This window comes from Microchirus variegatus (genome assembly GCF_963457635.1).
Source record: "Microchirus variegatus genome assembly, chromosome: 17".
In the NCBI taxonomy this organism is placed as follows: Eukaryota; Metazoa; Chordata; class Actinopteri; order Pleuronectiformes; family Soleidae; genus Microchirus; species Microchirus variegatus.
The window spans coordinates 15779350-15800247 of record NC_139818.1 but is presented as its reverse complement, the minus strand read 5'-3'; the positions used below and the strand labels follow the sequence as shown (position 1 = coordinate 15800247).

At 42.6% G+C, this 20898-nt stretch overlaps 1 protein-coding gene across 1 annotated transcript in view; it reads left to right on the top strand.

Moving 5' to 3' along the window:
- tanc2b (tetratricopeptide repeat, ankyrin repeat and coiled-coil containing 2b) overlaps positions 1-20898 on the top strand; it is a gene marked incomplete at its 5' end in the record, with an annotated part of 62489 nt that overhangs the window by 24397 nt on the left and 17194 nt on the right. The window contains 5 exon segments of the mRNA XM_083904285.1: positions 3809-3957; positions 7526-7709; positions 8850-9098; positions 14578-14709; positions 20505-20543. Coding sequence (XP_083760411.1) covers positions 3809-3957; positions 7526-7709; positions 8850-9098; positions 14578-14709; positions 20505-20543 — 753 coding nt within the window.

Here is a 20898-nt window from a genome sequence, read left to right as displayed (position 1 = left end):
AGATTACTGCACTGTGCTCATGAGGAATGTGTAATTCCTTGTGAACCCTCTTGATCCACTCCCTGGTTTGTAATTACGTTTTGGAGTACATACTCTATTTGTACATTCATTGTTTCTTTGAGTTTTCTTCACCTTGAGCCAGTATAATAGCTCCTCTGTGGCCTGTAGAGAATTCTATGAGTGAAATAGGAGCCACCACCACATGGTGTATGTGTGTGTGTGTTATCTTACCTGCAGTCCAGGCATATTTAACACCCTCTCCTGTGCTGTCCAGTCTCCTGCATGCAGCACACATGCTTCCCACTCCCATCGCTCTGTGCGTGAGGGCAGATCTGTGGACGGCCAGGGGAGAAACAGATGCGCTTGCACAGAAACACATTCCTAGCTGCATGCAAAGATAGTTGCTATGGTAACCATCTGTCGCCCATGCAGCTCAAGAATCCAAAAGAAAAGGAGTGCGTTTTAATGCGCATGTACAGTATATACATGGACATGCACATTTTGTGTGTGTATGTGAGAAAGAGAAACATGGTGGGGCTGGTTCAGAAAAATAAGAAATGTTGTGGTATGCCTGATTTATTTTTTTCATATTCAAATGTGATCATTAAGGATTTTATGGTGTCACTGTGATGTGAACATTCCTTTCAGTGTCTTTTTCATGATACTGTCACGATGAGGCTTTGAAGTCGTTCTTCAGTGCGCTTCTCTTGCGGTGTCAGTAAGAGGTAGAGTGTGTGGTTGTCACGAGCTCTATTTAAAGGACAAATAGCGCAGCTGTAATCAATACATACGTACATCATAGGTGAATCCCCTGTGATTGTATAACAATTTGCTTTATTTGACTCTTCCATGTGTTTTAAGTGTGTGTGTTTGTTTTTTAAGTAGTGTGGCGGTTTAATGACGTACAAACAAATCACGTGAGAGACATGGTTGAACTTCAAAGATAGGTAGACGTGAGAGAGACAGCCAGAGCCTTTGTTTGATCACACTTCATGACCGCAAAACCCCCCCCACCCCCTCCCCCCAAGAGCAATTGACTAATCAGTGCTAATGTTAATGTGTTCACTGCTTACTACTACCAGTCTGTCAACTTGGAAGCCTTGACTGTCTCCATGTCCAGACACATGGATACAGACGCTGCTGCTGCTGCTTCTGCTACTAACACACGCAGAATTCACACATACTCTATGTCACACACATGGGCAACATATGGCCCCGGTTCACAAACCGGTTTTATCCGGCCCGCAACGTCCTCGTCATGGGTTACCTCAAGTTGACTCTTGCTCAGATCAAGAGACAGTTCGAGGTAGCCTTCTAAATATAAGAGTCGGTTTCAAAGTCTGATGTGGGGCTCGGCAAAGTGTGGCGCACAGGGCAGCACAGGTGTCGTCGCTGGTTTCCAATTGATGCAGCTGTCATTTTCACACCCAGCGCCACATTGTGTCAGCATCGGATCCCCCGGCGTTCATCGGTGCGCCTGTGGGTGTGTTGTTCTTAAAATGAGTTGTGGTCGGGCGCATTGTTGCACATTTTTCCAGTGCACAAGCGAAATCCATCACCTCCACAGCAGAGAATCATTCACTTCTCCAGTTTCCTACATGTGCCATTGACATAGCTATGTGGCTGTTGCAGGTGCACCTGGCTTTTAAAGGGAATGCAAACAAAACTCTGACCAGTTTAACTGATGTTACGCCCCAAAACAAAATTCAGCCAAAAAAAATACAACCCCTTTACGCCTCTCTTTGCACTGAGATTACGTGCTGTGATCTGTAGAGTGCTATGCAAAGAGAATGTAAATGCAGACCAAACATTTCAGCTGTGCACCTTCACAGACTTTTATTTTGAAATAGTCACAGGATAGGAAATGTTTGTGAGGTGGATTTTTATAGCATTTTACTTGGAAAATGTTAAATCTATGCATGTTGCATATAAAGATGGGTTCAGTGATTATTATTTCTTTTAAAAAACCTATATTTGTGGCCCTTCAGTTGCTTCATTTATGTCAGTGTGGCTACTCATAACCAGTGAGTACATGTTTTGCTTTTGCTTGCCTGCATTTTTCTCCTCTTGATGGCGATGCATCTCAGCTGTCCCCTGTGATATTAGCTGTAAAGAGGGGGGAGCAGTAATTCCATCTACACCTTCTCTAAAACCGCAGTCTTTCTCCAGGGATGCTCTGGGATTAGTTGACCTTGGAGGCCCTCATCAACGTTTTTCTCCACCATATAACACATATCCAACTGCATTACTGAGCAAGTCATATGTACTTAGCTGTTTTGGACATAATGCCCAGTGATTATCTCATTATGTGTTGCTGTTGTGTGTGTGTGTGTGTGTGTGTGTTAATTGAAGCACAGCAACATGTCATATCCATTTGCTTCAAAGGTTTTTTTTCCCCCTTCCTCGTACGATGCTTGCTCAGAGAGTATATCTAATGAGGAACCTGACTGTGGCCTGTCTGTGCATGAGTGAACTGAGGGGAGTCCAATCTTTAGATTTCCTGTCTGTCTTCAGGTCTTTGAACAAAAGAGTGAGAGACCTCAGGCTTCCGCCGAGCTGTCTATCTTCGGAAGAGGTGGTGAGGCAGCTGGGACTGTCTATTGGTTCGTCAGTCAGGATTTGGTACAGATACCTGCCAGTCTGGTCCAACCAGCCCTGCAGGAAAACGAGCGTGTAGCGTTAAAGAGAGGAGACAGTTTGCGCAGCTGCTAACTGTCTTGTCTTGCCACTATTTATTTCAATGCCAGCCATCTCATAGTGTCGGCTTCAGTTCCTTAATGTCAGGGCCAATTCAGAGGTTGATGCATTCAATTACACCTGTTGGTATTTAGCCATGAGTTATACTAGTTTATAAGCACTGGTGAGAGTAATTAGTGGACGCTGCAGCCCTGAGAACAGCACTGTAGTGAGTAAATGAAATTGAATTGAAATTGATATAGAAGGAAGTGCTAGGAACCTCTAGGGCTTTATAGCCAGGTGTTATTGAAACATACGACACCACCGATGAGGCTTTGTTATGGTTAGGAAGTAACCCAGCAACTGGGCGACAGGTGATGAGGTCATTAAAGGATTTTAGTTTTGGGTCCCTGTTCAATGTGAGCGACTGAAATCCCTCAGCTGTGTGTGTGTGTTTTGGATGGTCTGATTATCACACAGGCTCATCCTGGTGGTTTGTTTTCTCTCTTTAGCATCAGGAGTCTTTTGTAAACAGAACAGGGAGGTGGATACATAAAATCGTCCCTCCCTCTCTCTTACTCTCACTCTCTCTCTCTCTCTCTCTCTCTCCCACACACACACACACACACACAGGTGAAGGGCGTATCTTATTACGTCACACACAAGCTGCAGTGGTGATGAGAGGTACGGAAGGAGTTGTCGTCAGTGCACAGGGCTTTTTGCCAGTCAGCGTGGTAAAGGGGTTTGAAAGCAGCCTGAAAGGATTATTGTAGTTGTGGCTGAAGGGATTTTGGAGTTGAAGTAAGCAGACACCTAAACCAAAACATCCAGCTCTTGAGGAATGTGTCTGTAAGGCACAGCACTGAGCTGCGGCAAAACTCAGGTAGGGTGTTTTTTTCTTTATTGTTCAGAGCGTGCAGGTGTTTTGTGTCCCAGTGTCGAGGCCTGTAAAACAAGAGTAGTGGATGTTCAGTGGGTTTAGCATTTTCGAGGTATTTCTACGAGCGTGTGTGTGAGTGTTTTTGAAAATGAGCTGCTGTGCCGTTTCTGCCCACCACTGACACAGTTTCACTCTCCTGTCATCTCCCACCTTCCTTCCTTCCCTCCTCCTTCCATTTCTCTGCCTCCGCAGGGGAGTCAAGCCAGGAGCTGGGCCCCCCTCCGTCGGTGGATGAGGCAGCCAACACATTGATGACGCGCCTGGGTTTCCTTCTGGGAGACAAAGTGAGTGAGGGGCCAGCTGGTACCCAGTACAGCATGGAGGAACCCGAGGCGAGACAGGTAATGTGTTCACATCTCTTCAAACACACACAGTCACTGTCAGTTAGCTTCAGAAAAACATTGTCTGGGCTTGCGTTCGCCGTGAGATAAAAGATTCCTGACGTGCTTTTATTAATATTTTAATCCTCCGTATTGATATACCATATCCTAATGTAGTACTTTTTTTTATCTTTATACTGTTGTTATTTCTGCGGTGAGAGATTGTGCCTGGGAATGTGAACGAACACGCAGTCAGCAGATTCGATCAGTTCAGCATTTTATATTCAGAATATCTTTGTTTACGCTCAGTTGTGACAGATGTCTGCAAGCCAAAGATTGCCAGATCAAAAGACTCCTCTGTAAACCACAGTGAGCTGGATCTGCCATCTAGATAAATACTCTTATGTAATGTATGTGTAATTTAAAGTAAGTTTGTTGCGTTGACGTGCAGCAGGTAAGGCTGAGCATGTCTCTGCTGCAGTGTAACCTTTCTATTTGGGAATCTGGCAGTTGTGTAACAAACATATCTTGGCAGAAAAAGCCTGCTCTGAGCCCTATAGCGTATGCCCTGGTTTCTCTACCTAAACCTAATTTGACAGGTATGAATTTTCCAAACCAAGGGGAAATAACAGTCATGGTGGAAAGAGCGAAAGGGAGGAAAATGGAGGGGGGGAGGGGGTGGGTAAAAGGGGTGAACCTGTTGCTACAGCATTTCCAGCAGGCACAGATACGGGTTCTCACTAAAGTAGTGTGGATAAGCGATTAGGCTGATGGTCTGCCTGTGCTTGTTGTGAGTGCTGCTGTAGCAGTGGGGGTGTTTAAATTGAGAGAGGTTTATTCAAGCGGCACTTTTTAGAGATGTGACTCACACCAGCAGCCTGTTAAATCGTGCACACTGTACAAACTTATTTTGGATATTGGCCCCATGTACTGTTCTCCTCTCCAGATTGTAATTGTGTTTGATTCATTAACCAACACAATTCAAAAGGACATCATTTAATAGTAATTTGGAAGGTGGGCTCTTATTATTTTTTACAGAATTACAATATATATACTGTATTTAAATATTTCTAATTACGCTATTATATTTGACATAAACAAGTAACTTTTATGTCTGCCGGGCAAATACAATATAGACCTGTTGTCTTTTTTTTAAATGTTTTTTTCATGTTCTTCATACCACTTACCATTTTCAATGTGACACGGTTAAATTCCTACAATAGCTGATGTCTTTGTTGCAAGACCTCACCAGCTGACAGAACAAGGTGACCTTAACTTTCAGACAGTGCAGTTAATTGCCTTTCATACGCTCATGCTCTCGCTCTCTGAATAGACAAAACGCTCCAAGTTCAATCCAATTCTCATGCGGCAGTTAAGGTCGCGCCTGCACAAGATGAGGTTCATTAGCCCACTAGAAAGAGCCGCAGTGTCGCTGTGGGCACACAGAGGTTTCGGAGCTTAAACCGTCAGCGTGTGTGTTTTGTTTGCGTCCGGGTCAAGCTCCTGTAAACATGACACTTAAAGCAGGGTGTCCGCGACGAGAGCGGAGTCCGGCGTTGACCGAACAAGTGCCGGGGAAAAAAAAAAAATAGTTTCTCATTCTCACACTCAATCTGTGCAACCAACTGAGCAGGGGGCTACAGAGGTCATGTGCCATAATGGACAGTGTATTTACAGATGACACAGTGTATAATTCAGCCAGTGCTACTGTGTGCTATTGAAATCCTGCTGCTGCCCAAAACAACATCTCTACCACATATATTCCACCGTTACAAATGCTATATTGGCCGGTTTGTGCTATGTTTTTGTTTGTGAGAGATCTATTATGCTTATTGCATAGTTCATAGCATGCGGTGTTGCTCTGAAATGCGTAAACAGAATTTTAAAATGTGTTTCTTATATTCTTTCCCATTGTGTTTGCAAATGGGCCATACACAAACGAACAAAGCACTGTCCATTTCAAGGACACGGCAAACTGCAAACTTGTCAAAGAAAACTGACTTCTATAGTTGTAAAGGTAGAACATGTGGATTGCGGTAGATTGCACATGTGGTCAGTGAGTGTGTGTGCATGTATTGCTGGAGTTGCTTTTTTATTGCCTGACTGGTGATTAAACAGTAACTTGATAATCCAACAACAATTTTGACGATTAGTTAGCACTTTTAGGTGATATTCATCATACGTTGGCTTTGTGGGTTCAGTGAGGCGTGAAACATAATGTTCTTTAGAACTCTGGACACAGTTGGATTGATTACAGTGACCCTTTGGCTCAGATATCCGTTGTTCCCAGAGAATTGATCTTGAGGCTCGATCCTCCTGTTTTCCTCCCAGCTTCACCATGAGGTCGACATTTGTTTCAAGTGAAATGAATCGAAAACTATTGCAGCCATTGTCATGAAATATGGTGCTAAATGTCTCATTTATCTTAGGAGGACCTGTAGTCTGGCACCATAATTTGATCAAAAGACAACACTAAGATGCTATAGCAAAATTCTAAATGTTGTTATGTGTTCTAAATGTGACATTTACACACAGACATGTGCAAATGTGCAAAACAAATTATACTGGAGCCACGCTTGATTGCCTAATCAATTTCAAATTGTTAATTGGGCTATTGCTCAGTTACACTTTGATGTGAGGGCAGGAGGAGCTGGGGTCCATTCAATCTTCTCATCTAGTGATTAATTGACCACCTGTACTATCCCATAAGTGACAGGATAATCAGTGATCAGCCTTACTTCTGAATATAATCATGTGTGCAGGTGTATTATAACAATGTTTAAACCTAACTACATTTTTGTAAGCATCACAAATTCACCGTCCCATTCTTTCCTCATTGACAGCAGCATTTAATTGTGTTTTGCATTCTTGTTTTTCTTGTGTGTGTGTACACATATAGCTTCTATCTTTTTTGGTATGTGTGTCTCTGTGTTTAGTGAACCGGCAGCAGCATAGACAGAGCAGAGTGTGTTATGTTTTTTGTGGTCTCATGTCATCTAAGCCGTCATCTAAGCTCATCTTCAGAGCCGAAGTGGAGGACGGTCACCACATGGTGCCGAAACAATGCTGGGGAAGGAAAGGAACACATCAATTCAGTGTGTGTGTATGGAAGCTCACGTTCAGCTTTTTCCTTTTTAGACTTAATTGTAGTCCCTATGTATAAAAATAGACCTGTCAAAGAGGATAAGATAATACTCCTACCAAAAAAAAACATGTTAGACATTAGAAATTGTCATGTAACTTTATTTATTCCTCACATCTCCACATGAGGTTTATGTATGAACTGTAGGTGTTACAGGTGGAAGCTCATTCATGCCTGGATTTCATGAAAAGGCCACACATTTGTTCGATATTATGATGGTTGTGGTGTTTTGTGTGTGTCAGGGTAACACTATTACATACTGGACTCGTGTGGTGATGCCAGCAGGGGGCTAAAACTTTGAAAGGCGCAGAAGTGAAGTGACATTTTTATTTGTTTCTGACTCCGACATTAAAAGTTCAAGCATTATACTGTCATTTATACTCACCGTAACTGAGCTGTTGGAACCACACAAAGCGTATAAAATCTGTTTATGTGTGTCTCTCGCAGGGTCAGAACCAGAGGATCAGCCCGTGCTCCACCCTAACCAGCAGCACTGCCTCCCCCCCTGCAGGCAGCCCCTGCTCCACCCTCCCCTCTGCCATGCCTGGCCAGGTTGGCAACAAGGACTGTGCCTACGGTTCTGTCACCAGTCCCACATCAACACTAGAGAGCAGGGACAGCGGGATTATCGGTGAGACCTGAGCACGGAAAAATCAGTCCCATATATGTATCACCTAAAGGAGACTAAAACCTTAGTGTCCAAGTCAGATCAATTCAGAACACTGTGGCACTTATTGTAACGGACATGCAATGAATCAAAAATACTGGTCAATTCTTTGGAAAAAGGCTTAGAAATATCTTCAATCAGATTATCATTGTCTACTGCTGCTTGTGCCAATCCCAGCTGACATTGTGCGATAGGCGAGGTATATCCAGATCAGGTCGTCAGTGACTGGGGAGAACATGCAAACTCCTCATTTTGCTGCAAGGCCTCATTATTGTCATTTTTAATGAAAAATATTAAAGCAGGAGCTAATATTTGATTTGTTTGACTAATACACTTTCGGTGCTTTCATAAATTCGCTTTTGAGGCAACTGTAGAAAAACAACACACTTTTCAAGTAGAAGAATTGCTTTAAAGAACACACTTTTATCTTTTTTACGCGTCAAGTTTTTTTTTCATCATCTTATTTACACGATTTCAGCCATGCACAACAATGCATATTTTAATTGGTAATTGAAGATAACAAGTGGTAAAACTCAGACGAGGCAATAAAGTTAAAATACAAATACAGTCAAATCTATTAAATGCTGGATTCCAGCTTCAAAGTCAGATAAAAGCCTGTGTCAGTAAGTAGGAACATGCCTGAGGTTGGAGCTTGGCTCTTTTAACTGAAAATGATTATCTCAATGCCACACTTGTCTTTATTGGTCATTTGAACTTGGGCGTGGTCCACCTCAAAGTCTTACAGTCAAAATTTAAAGGCTGGGTGTGGAACAGAAAGTGTGTCTGACTCCATTCTTTGCTGTCTGTGACTGGTTTCAGGTCAAACAGTAGTTGCTGTAATACTCAGTTTTGTATTCCCAGGGGCAGACAATTCAATATCATGATGATATGAACTCTGGCGTTCTTGTAGGAGAGAGAGATAAAATGCTTACTGAATTAAGGCACTTGATTGGAACGCCCGTAGTTTGATGAGGCAACACAAAACAACACCATGCCTCTGATTTACAACAATAGTAAACATGAGCTAAATTAGATGGGAGAAGAATTCATGTGGTGTGAAAGTGAAGGCAAAACTAAAGATCTACGTCTTTGTTTCTGTTGCAGCTACTCTCACCAGCTATTCCGAAAACATGGAGCGAGGCGGCAAATATGGCGAAGGCTCGCGAGCGAACCTCAAACTGTGGCAGTCCCAGAAATCAGGCATGGATTCGTTCCTGTACAGGGTGGATGAAAACATGACCGCCTCAACCTACAGCCTCAACAAAATCCCTGAGCGCAACCTGGAGAGCATGTCCTCCCACTCTGCCCACTCCATCCCACTGTACCTCATGCCCCGCCCTAACTCTGTGGCTGGTGAGTCGCATCCTCTTTCCCCTCCCTCTCCTATGAAAGGCTACAGTTTGTCCCGCGGGTGCCATAAATAAGGTTATTTTAGTTATGCATTAGATAAATTTCTGCCGAGAAAAAGTAATTTTCTCTGGCTAAATTGGATTGAACTGTTAGCTTTCAGTCCTGTTACACCCTATTTCCTATATCCTTTGTGCGCCCTTCTCACTCCTATCAAGCTGTCTCTCCTTGCCTGTTTTCTTTCCAGATGAAGTGTGATCCCACTCTTTGAATGTGTGACAGTGGAAAGAGCAGAATAATAAAACCCCATCTCATGCATGGCAGATATTGCAGGGGTTAAATGTTGAAGAGCACAAACCGTAAGGTGTGCGATATAAGCCTGATCAGTTATCTTCTCTCTTCTGGATGTTTCTCATCTGTCAAAAGAACTAATGTTCTCTCTAGTTTCTAGTCACTACATCAAAATCTCTCTCACAACCTTTTCTCTAATTGGCTATTAGCAATGTAGATGTTATCATCTACACTTTTTGACCTTAAGAAGTCGCATATTTTTTTTTATAAATAATGGATTTCAACCTCAGGTTTATTAGGTGAAGCACCGACTCTGTGAACTGCTCATATCAACAGATTGAGATCCCACATTTTCGGATCGCATTTCTCCTGCAAATCTAGGATAATTCAGCTTAAACTTCCTTAAATCGGAAACAGAGCTCAAAAGGAGCTTAGTTGACGTATTTTTTTTTATTCTAAAATAAAAAAAAAAACAAGGATACAGCTCTTGTAATGGGATTATGTTGACATTTTGGGTAGCTGCAAATCTGCTGTGGCATTTAGTCCTCTAAAATCTCAGCGTGGTGTGGAGTGAAACCAGAGAGCACCATCTTACAGTCAGGGAGGGGGAAAAAAAGCTTCTGCAGAACTCACTGCAGCTGCAAGAATATCACGTAGGAAACGCTGGCGTATTGCTGCTGACAGAGGTCCTAACTGATGTGTGTCTCTGTGGGCCACAGCTGCCTGGAAAAGGGGGGGGGCTTCCAAAAGTGACAATAAATACATCAGGGAAAATGTCAGTTTCATAACACTGAGCCAGTCCTAATGGGCCTGATTGTATTATTGTTGTCAACATCAGACAGAGGCTGTTTCAGGCGATGAGCTCTATTATGCACTTCTCACACTCCCACTAGAAAAACTGTGTCTGCATGTACTGTAGACAAACATATATATATATATATATATATATATATATATATAACGCTTAAAGAGGCCCATCGCTGCAGCCATGGCTTTCTTTATGCTGGTCATGTTCTCCCGTTTGACACTGCTGTCTGGCGGTGCAGTGACTCTGTCGGGTTCAGAGATTCGCCCTCGATCTAATCTCCTCCCCTCAACATTCAGACCTTCAAAGGTAGACCGACTGAGCTGGAGATGACTTTAAAACATGCCATAAGCTGCAGATGATGCAAAAAAAAAAAAAAGAAGAAAACTAAGGGGAGATTGAGGGAAGACATTTGAGGAAAAAGAGGTGAGTAGAGGGAGATGTGTACATGTGGAAGAGGAGTGAAAGAGTTTCATAATCTGCCTCTCTCGCCTCTTTCACTCTCCTCCACAAAGAATTGTTAGACGTTGTAGGGATGGGAGGAAAGCACAGGCTGAGGATTGGCTGGGCTTGCACAGCAGTGGAACATCAAAGCCCCAGGCATTAACTGTTTCTATTCCCCAGAGTGACAGAGAGACTCACTTTGATGTGTGGAGAGAGAGAGGGAGAGACACAGTGCAAGAGCAGAAGGCAACTGGGGAGGAAAATGAGGAGGGAAGGGCGGGGGGGGGGGGTTCTCTATTACCTAATGAAGGCAGTGCGTTGGCTGAGCTGAAGATGGATATGGAGGGAGGAATAACCAAGACCAAGAGTATTTCTGTTCTCTCAGCCTTCATGGTGCTAGACGAGTCTCTGTCATTCATCAGGGTTAGTTAAGAAAAGATGAGGCCTTCAATGCTTGCTTAATGCTGCTACTCACCGCCAAGTATTTATTAGCAGGTTAAACTTCAGAAAATTGTGTCGATGATGTTCCAAATAAACCATATTAAGGTATGGTGTTTGCAAAGGTATTAGTAGCTGAACACAAAGTAACATCCGCGTTTGTGCCCCAGGCTTTTGCAAATCATTTTGCAGGTCAAGACGGGATTGTTTTAATTCATTTGATCATTCTCTGCGGTGTTTGTTAGATGTGTGGCCACAAATACAGATTGCATTTAGGGCTGTTTGAGAAACAAATCACTTTCAGATGTGGTGCAATTAACATTTTAACTCTGAAGTTAACAGAGTTATATATTGTCTCTTAAGAAAGGGTTTATTTACCGATATTTGAAAAATGCCTGCATCAAGACATTTAAAAGATTTAGTCATGTCAGAGTTTTTGAAATTGAAAAGAAAATGTACAACCTGTCTGTCGAGAGACAACATTTTGTATATTTTACAGATCTGCAGATCCTTACTAGAATAGATTATTTCTCTCCCAGTGTAATTAAATTTACCTATGTTAAATTGAGCTGGAGGCACCATTATATAAATATTTTAATCACCTCACCTTGCCCAACACAATAATCTTTCCCAAAATGGTCTAAATATCATGCCATGTTTAAGGATCTGTGTGCAACAGCTTATGTAACTGCTTGGGGATTGAAGGAGCACTTGCTTTTGATATAAAAGACTAAAGGGACGTAAGAGACACTGAAATTCTCATACTATTAAGTTCCCTACTAAATGTCTCTAAATTCACTTGGCGAAGATAAAAGATCAACAGAACAAAGGCTTTTCAGTGTAAAGGAACGTCTTCTCCTGGTCGCCCATCTGTGGTGTACCATGTACAAATTTGTTTAAATACTCAAACCTCAGGAGGAGAATCCTGAAGTGTTTAAAGCAGGAACTTTTTCTTGTCCAATGCCGAACTCACAACCCTAAGGTATCTACCAATATCAGTTAGACACAGTAGTTTTTAACATCTTTTGAACTACCAAAGTGTTACCAACACATATGTGCTGATTCATTTACCATTTCAAAAACACAGTTTTCCTACTGAATAAAAAAATGCTCCTGTAAAGAAGCCATACATAGCTCACTTTACATTCTGTGAAATTTAGGGTTTTTAGGGCATATCTAATTTCTTTTTCTGATATTCAATCCAGGGATTTTGACCAGTATCACAAAATACTTATTATTATTGCATGCTTCATCACTAATGTAAAGCACCAGCACTCGCAAATAATACTGTAACTGGCCAGCTGGTGTGTGTGTGTGTGAAAGAGAGCATGCAGTTGTTCATGCTATCAGTCACCCTGTCAATCAGGAAGTGTCTGAAGTGTCTGTCGTTGCCCCCAAGCAACCAAGCACTCTGCCGCTCACAAAAGCTTCTTTTTTTTCCCCTGACTTTCCCCCGTCCGTCCACTTACTCTCATCCCTCCACACTGTATCTCCTTCCTCTTTATTTCCCTCTCACTATAATATGTGTGCAATGTGCATCAACACAGGAGCTGTGAATGTGATCCTCAGCAGCACTGCTGCATTGCAGATAGAGATGATGAGCGCACAGATTTGAGTCCTCACATTCAAACAAACATTGAACGTGAAGATAAGAGAATAAATAGAAATCTGTTATCAGCCCATTAGCCCCGAGTCACTCCCCCTCGGTTTAGCAGCAGATTGATGCCCCCACTGTCTCCACCTTTAGCCCAGTTGAATGACCAGCACCCCCTCACACACACACACACACTCCCCATTCCCATCAGGGCCAAGCCTCCAGCATTCTCAGCTGCTATTTTACCTCCATTTTGGGAAACTCGTGGCAAATTTTGTGGGTCCAACGGCTGCAGTGACTCAGTCAGCAAAGCACACACACACACACTTCCACATGCTCACTCACAACACAGACACCGCTCTTTGAACCAAGGACAGAACAGGATCAGTGTTGATGTTCTGGAGATTTTTACACCAGGGAGAGGTGGTAGACTGAGAGGCTTGCCATTCGGAGGGATTATTATGCCGTACGTATTTCCCGGACTGACTGAAGAGGCATACACACACTGAGGATATTACTGGGCAGAAAGCATTAATATTCTCTCCTTTTGTTATCTCCTTGAGTTTGAGTCGGGATCTCAGAACCTTAGAGTAACTCGGGTATAGTGTCAGGAAAAAGTTTGTTAATAAAAAAGAACCCACATTAATCCAACAGGGCAGATGATTAGACATATTTAAACAGATTTATTTAGGAGAGAGTAAGATATATTTGTCACAGTTCACAGACCAACTTCCTATTTTCCTGTGTGTTTATTGGCATTTCAGGTAACATTTCACTTTTCACTTTGTATCTATAATGTCCCACCAAATCACTTCTTTGTTATTTTAAAGGTGATAATGATGGTGCCTTCTCTTCTATTTACCTTTTACCCATTAACCCTGTAAAGCCCAAACCATTAAATAATTGACAGGAAATTATTGGTCCTTCTGAACAAACAGAATATTGATATTTCAAATATTAATTTTCCATATAGGGGTTTTAATTTGTATCATATTTGATACAGCGTATCAAGGGGTCACAATTCTCAAAGATTCTTTTTTTTCTTGAACAAAAAATACACAAACCAATCCAACAAATCCAAAAAATCTAACAAAAACAATGCAGCAATGGAACTGGCAGGTTGGAAGTCTGGAAGATATAACATTTCAGTTGTTTTTACTCATTTTGCGGTTCACAACCTTTTTATTTTGAGTGATGGTAAGCTTGAAAACAGTAGTTCAGACAAAGATGCACTCACAGTACACATGGGCAAAGTGGCCTACGCAGTGCTTGCATCTCTGTCGGGTTTCCCATAATTTTGTACATCGGGTTTGTCAAGGAAAAAATTGTCACACTGCTCATGTGGAGGGCTCAAAAACAAATGTATCACATATGATACGTTTGGCGTTATAGGGTTAAGGTACCACTAGAAGAATATTAATTTTCTCTGGACTTTGTATTTTTACTGTTTAATTCCATAGACTACTTTCGTCTCGCACTAGAATGGCGGAGTTTGAGTATTCTGTTGCTTACTCATATTGGCGACACCTAAGCTCCTTTAATATGCACTGGTTTATGAGCGTCGGCCCTGATGAGACAGCGAGGTGTGAACATTGAGCAGTCAGCGTCAGACAGAATTCAGTCCATGAATAAGAGATTTGTCTGCTGAGCTAATTAATCCTGAGAGAGGTCAGAGGGCATCTGCCTCCTCGCCATGTGACAGACACTGAGAGGAGGGAATTTTAGGACAGCGCTGGCTTGCGTTAGCATAACAATGGCCTCAGGCCGGACATGACTCACTGCTGCCCTCTTTTAGGGCTTGTTTGCCGTATATGTCTCTAATGTACATGCATGTTGACAGTAGGATATTATCTTTAACTTTATCTTGCTCCTTCTCCCCTTCGTCTTTATCTCACGCACACAAACAATCACAGCGACCAGCTCGGCCCACCTGGAGGACCTGGCATACCTGGACGAGCAGAGGCACACTCCATTACGCACCTCGCTACGTATGCCCAGACAGAGCACCACCTGCGGGCCAGGTCGCTGCGGGCAGGACATGAGAGGTGAGCAACAATACGGTGCACACACATGCACACACATGCACACACACACAATCAATCAATCAAACACAGTCCCAAAAGGTCCAGCGTGTAACAATTAGCGACAACTAAATGGCGGAGACTGACGACTCCACCACTCATTCACTGGTTTGTCCATTTGGGCTACTGTAGAAACATGGCGGCACAACATGGCAGTCTCTGTGAAGGCCTGCGTCTAAAGGCCACAAAAACCAAACATGTTTTTAATTTTAGAGCGGTTACACGCTTACACAAACATACTTATGGGTATTATATTCCATTTCCGGCAAATAAATCCTCCAAAAATGTTACACAGTGGACCTTTAAAATATAGGCCTCCAGGGCTTCACTTATAATTCACTTATGAGAAACCAGAAGCTACCCTTCAACATGAGATTATAAACATTAGCCATAGACATAAGAACTATAACCTGTGAATAGACAGAACACACCATAACTCTAAGCAATCAGCCATTATTTACTTTCGTTTCCCTTCAAATGTGCTGTTTTGTTTCAGGTCGGCATGTGATTTCCCTCTTGCTTCAAATTAAACAAAGCACAGAAGTGAGAAATAGGACACTATTCTGTTATTGTACCCACAGACATCACAAAGCAGCTGAGCATTTCAAAGCAAAGCTGCATGATGAGCAACGCACTTCGCTGATGGTTGATTTGCAGCCATCAGCGCATGCAAATGTCTTCTCCCACTGCACAACCAGTATTCCTTATCAGACCAGTGATGCTGTTGAGCTGCTGGACGCAGCTGTTGTGTCTTTATCTGTGAAACTGTATGAGAGACGGAGGGAATGCATTTCTTCAGGTTGTGTCACCGTTTAGCTCAAATTTGTCTTGGTGCTTAACATTCTGTCAGTGCGGGCTTCACTGCACTCTGGTCCAGTCTCGCACACAGAAGAGGCCCCCTTTGTCCAAGAAAATCTCCTCAGCCTCCTCACCGAATGGCCAGATGTCACAACAAGTCACAATATGTGTCCCCACGCCCTTCCTCCTCTGTCACTTAGCCAGTGAAAATCACCGGAATGGCAGCCCTTTGCCATCCAAGCGAACACAAATATGCGTCCCTGTATATTACAAACACCTGTTAAGACCCCACTTAGCCGAGAGTGCAGTCGACTGAGCGAGGGGCAGCTGCAGACAAAAATGTGACGAACAGAGGACAAAGGTTCAGAAAGAGATAGAGATATCTACAGTCAACTAAGAAGGAAAAAAATAGAGATGAAGGTAGGAAAATCTAGTTCCTCAAAGCTTCACTGTTACTGTCAGAGCCACTTGTTTCAACATTTGTCCTCTAAGGGCAGCCAAGTGTGTTTACAAGCCGACCGACTGCATCCTAGCATGCTCTCTGCCTCCTCAGATCAGTGTCAGTACCTCCTTCAGTGCGGTGCTCTTGCTTTTTCAACAGGACAGGCGGATTGAGACAGAGAGACATGAGCAACTTAAAGCACAGGCTTTTTTTCCCCCTGACAGGTCAACAAAATAACAAACTCATAGGTAGTAAATTAACAAATAAAGGTCATTTTGGTCCATTTTTCTATGACTCCGTTGAGGATAATCCATGATTTTGTAAGTTTGATCACATCCACGCTCCCCAGAATCTTTCTCATTATGGACTGTCAATAAGCTTCCCTTCATTATCGGCCCTTTATCCACATGTTATCTAATGGCTGGATCATCATTAACTGCATATAAATGCAGGAGGATGAACCATTGATTACTTTTAATTCTGCATCATTTAATCTAGTTTCACACAGGGTGTTACATAATGTTATTTTCTGATTGCCCGGCAGGAACTTACTGTATAGGATTTTAAATGATGTGTAGGTGAAAGCCAATGAGCAAACGGTACAGAAAAAGCTGACTGGCAGATACAAGCAGCCTTAAAAAAAAACACAATAACTGCAAATGTGATGAAGTATCACACTACCTGCTTTTTTCGCAAGCATTTATTGCATTTTTTAAGTTAATATTAGCCACACGCCTCTGCAGAAAGACTATTTGTGCATCACAGAAGAAAAATTGATCGTTGTTTCTGTGAGAGGCTGCTGGATACAGATTTGCAAAAGGACCAGAGGAGCTGGTTATGTGCTGGTCAGGTGGTAACCAGCTGACAGAGGTAGTTCTGTCTCTGGTTAGTTCTGTCAGAGCTTTTCTTTTAATGTCGACCATCGGGGGCCCAAGCTGTGCTGCTGTTTTGAGGAGGGTGAGTCAGACTGTAATAGACCTTCTTGTGCTCCCGCCTGCCTACCTCTAAGATTTACCACCCACCTTATATATTCACCGCAAACTCTCTCTCTCTCTCACATAACTGTGCACTGCACACACATTTTCTCCTTCGTTTATCTTTACTCTGCCTCTCTTTGTCTTTGTCACTCGCTCTGTCCCTTCCCTCCCTCACCTGCGTACATTAAACAAGCTCTGCGTTAGTGGATTGTAGCTCTTGGCTATTAGAAAGTCAAATACATATGCACCCCTTGATTGGGTGGAAACATAACAAGCATAACACGTTTTTTTTTTAAACACAGTTTAATTTAATGGACATTCACAGGACACAGGTTACTGATATGTAAATGTATAGCAAATGTTCTGACCACCAACACAACACATCCATGAGAAAACAAGACCATCAATGAATTGATCCTACTATATGGTAAATGTGTTTCTCCGAAGCCTGATCATGATTCCTACTGGTGTATATCTTCAGTATAGGACCATTTCTGTGTCAATCCGTAGCTAAAAATAGTCCACGTACTCATGTAGCAAGATTTTTTCTCATCATAAGAAAGCACAAAGGAACAGATGAACAACATGGAATACGGAATAACACCAGCCATATGGTGAAAATACAAACCTCTCAACAGACGTCACTGGTCTACACTACTTTATTTAAATTCACAGGTCTGTTTATAGTAAACCTGTATTTATAGCAAATACAAACTAAGGAAAGTCCTGTGTTGCTATCTCAGTCAATGGAGAGAGATAACATCTCTAAAATTCATGACTTTGCACAAGCATGTTTACGACAAAACAGCAACGTCAAGTTTCAGTTGATAACCCAAGTCTCTATCTACCGTTCTCTTGTCTTTGTTTTGATGCTAGCGACGATCTTAATCCTCTTCCTGAAACAATACAGACTTTGCGATATAACATGTAGCTCTTTGGGTTCATATAATCATATTGACATATGTTTGTCTGTTGTTTGTCCGTCAGACAACAAGGAAGTATGTTCAATGTAACTCTGCAGGCACATGGAAGATTAGAGTATGTTTTATGACCAAATGCATTAGTCACGGGCATATTAACTTTTATTATTTTTGCTCTAAGGCTACTGTGCAGACTATATAAGATTTTATTGTTTAAGACGGATGATGTAGGATCCATATGCCATATGCTGAAGCTCTTCATCCAGGCGGCATTAGGTGAAATGTCTAGGATTTGACAACAGACAAAAAACACAATTTTTTCGACAGACACACACACCCAAAAACGCCCACATTAGCCATAAGAAAGTCTGTCTCCTGACACTAAAATCACCTGTCGCCACACTCCCTGGACCCTTCACACAAAAACACACTGATCATTTTAATCTGCTTTACCTCCTCCCTTTCTTCTCATCCCTGTACTCCACTTCCCATCCTCCTCTGCTCTCCTCCTCCTCCACATCTCATCTTCCTCCTCCTCCTCCTCCTTCAGCCACCATGAGTCATCCTCACCTGGTGAATAATTAAAACGTCTGAGGCTCTTGCTTCGTCTGGCCATGGAGGGGCTGGTAGCAGAGGAGGAGGAGGGAGGTGATACCTTGCTCAACTTCGCCTTAGGGGGGAGTGTTATGGGCAGGATTACGAGCAACTGCCATCCATCCGTCCTTCACACACACAAATCTGCTTCCACCATACTGGAAAACAACTCCCTCGGCCCCCGTTCACAACATGGCTGCCATGTTTTCCTGAAATACCTGACACAGTGGAGCAGTAGTTGCTGCACGACTTGACGCGCAGGAGGTGTAATCATTTCTGTCATTTGGAGGATGGTGCCCGAAAGGCCAAGGCTGGGTTTAGTAATTCCAACAGGATGGACGGAGCTTTCCAGGCATGTTTAGCATCCAGTCACCCACAAGATAATTGAGTTAGTGGCACTTAACACAGAGAGGCTTTGGGTATTAAGCCTCTTACTTCATGGTCTTATGGTATTTTAATGAATGGCAGTGATAGGTAGTTTTTGCAGAGTTGCGTCAGGTGAATGCTTTCACAGCATGACACAAATCCACAGGAATATTACATCAGTCGGTGAATAAGAGACGCGATAGATAGTCCCTCTCTGATTGTTTGTTATGTATGTGTGCTTGTTGATTTAGCACTAAAATAATCTGACAGGGGAATATGGATGAAATGTCCTTTATTACATTGGGCTGCAGCTGGCACAGAGCTCAGTGCAGCAGATTGCAGAATGCTGGCTTTGTGCTCAATGTGAGCAGAGAAACAGCTTTTCACCCACTTTCAGGTGTATCAGCGACTTTTTGCTGATTGAAAGTAAGCGTTGTGTTATATTTTCTGAGCGTCATCATCACAGTTCTTTTCATTCTGGGATTATAATTAGCATTGCTGGATAGGAAGCATGCTTGCAGCAGCACTTTGTGGGTGATGTGTGGCAAAAGAAAACATTAAAAGCAATACCAGCTCATTATGTTCAGTTACCATGCTCTAAATCAGCACACTGGAGTCATTTACTGCAGACATGCAGCTCTAATGCAACACTCAGTCCCTCCCTGCCCCCTTGTTATATTTTGCTGTGCTGTACCTGAGGACAGTGGAGGAAATTCTGCCGACACATAAGAATTCAGCACGTTCACACCATCATATCATAGATGGAGCGCTGACTCACACAGTGGGCTTATTTCTAGTCTGCTGCAGAGTGTGAAATGAGCTACAGCACCAGTGATAATCTGACCAGCAGCTATTACTTACTGCAGACTGCAAAGCATCAGATTACAGTGAAACCCGGTAAAGAAACCAAAATGACGTTGGTGTTGTTTCGTGATTTGTCTCAGGTGGCGTTCTTTGTGTTATCAACTTAAAGCTGCAGTGCATAACTTTCTGTGATTTGTGTTGTTGTTGATGTTATTATGTTCTGCCTTTGTTTGGTCTTTGTGAATATAAACTATGTCAAATTATTCCTAAGCGTCGTCTTTCATCTGAAAATGGGCCCTGCCTAGCAATACTATCAGACTGGACTGAGGGAGTGTTTGTGTGTATACAGCAGCAGAGCAGAGGTGTGTGTCCCATCAAACGGCAGGTTTTTCTAGCAGTAGCAGTTTCTTTTTCTATGTTTGACAGTAAATGTATATTGTATGTTGAATATTACTCTAAATGTGTTTTACAAGTTTGAATTGCTTTTGCTGCTGGATTCATTGCGGTGGAGGTGGTTAGATTCTCCCCAAAAGTGCAAACATTACCCAACCTGTGCCACAGACATGCAGAGGACTACAATCCATGCAATCAAAAGGATTTCTATCAGTAACTGACACACCCAGCCTGGTAGTTCCCGATATTACTGACCTCACAGTTCACAATGTGCTGATGCCACTGCTGCAGCCTCTTTTTTTTGTCATTGAGCTACACCTTGCCGTGTGCTGTGTGACACACTGCTGCCAGTTTCCATCACTGAGCTCACTGCCTTTTCTTTCTTCCTTCTCTTCTTGCTCTGTTTCTGCCTTCATCCTCTCTTTCTGTCCCCCTCTGTCTTCTTTCGCTTGCCGTTTGTCTCAGCTTCTGCAAATAACACCCATGCCTGGCAATCCCAGTCACGTAAGTTACTTTGACTTTCATCTGTTGCATCAGTTCCGCTCAGTTGCCCTGCTTGCTGGATAGCACTTTACAAGTCACAGCCGTCTGTTCACCTTTACAGCCAAGTGTTTGTGGGGTTTTTTTTTTAATGTGCAATTCACATACGAATTCTGGCATAATTTCCATAGACCTAAAGAAATGACAAACCAGAAAAAAAGAGAGCATGTTTTTATTCTCACAGCTCAAATCAGTTTAAAGGACGAGGCCCAGGGGAGGACACTCGGAGGCAGCAGACTAAATTTTACACTAACTCTATCATACAGCTTCAGAAGTTCACGCCACATTCATTTTACCCTCATTAGTCTTTAATGGTCAA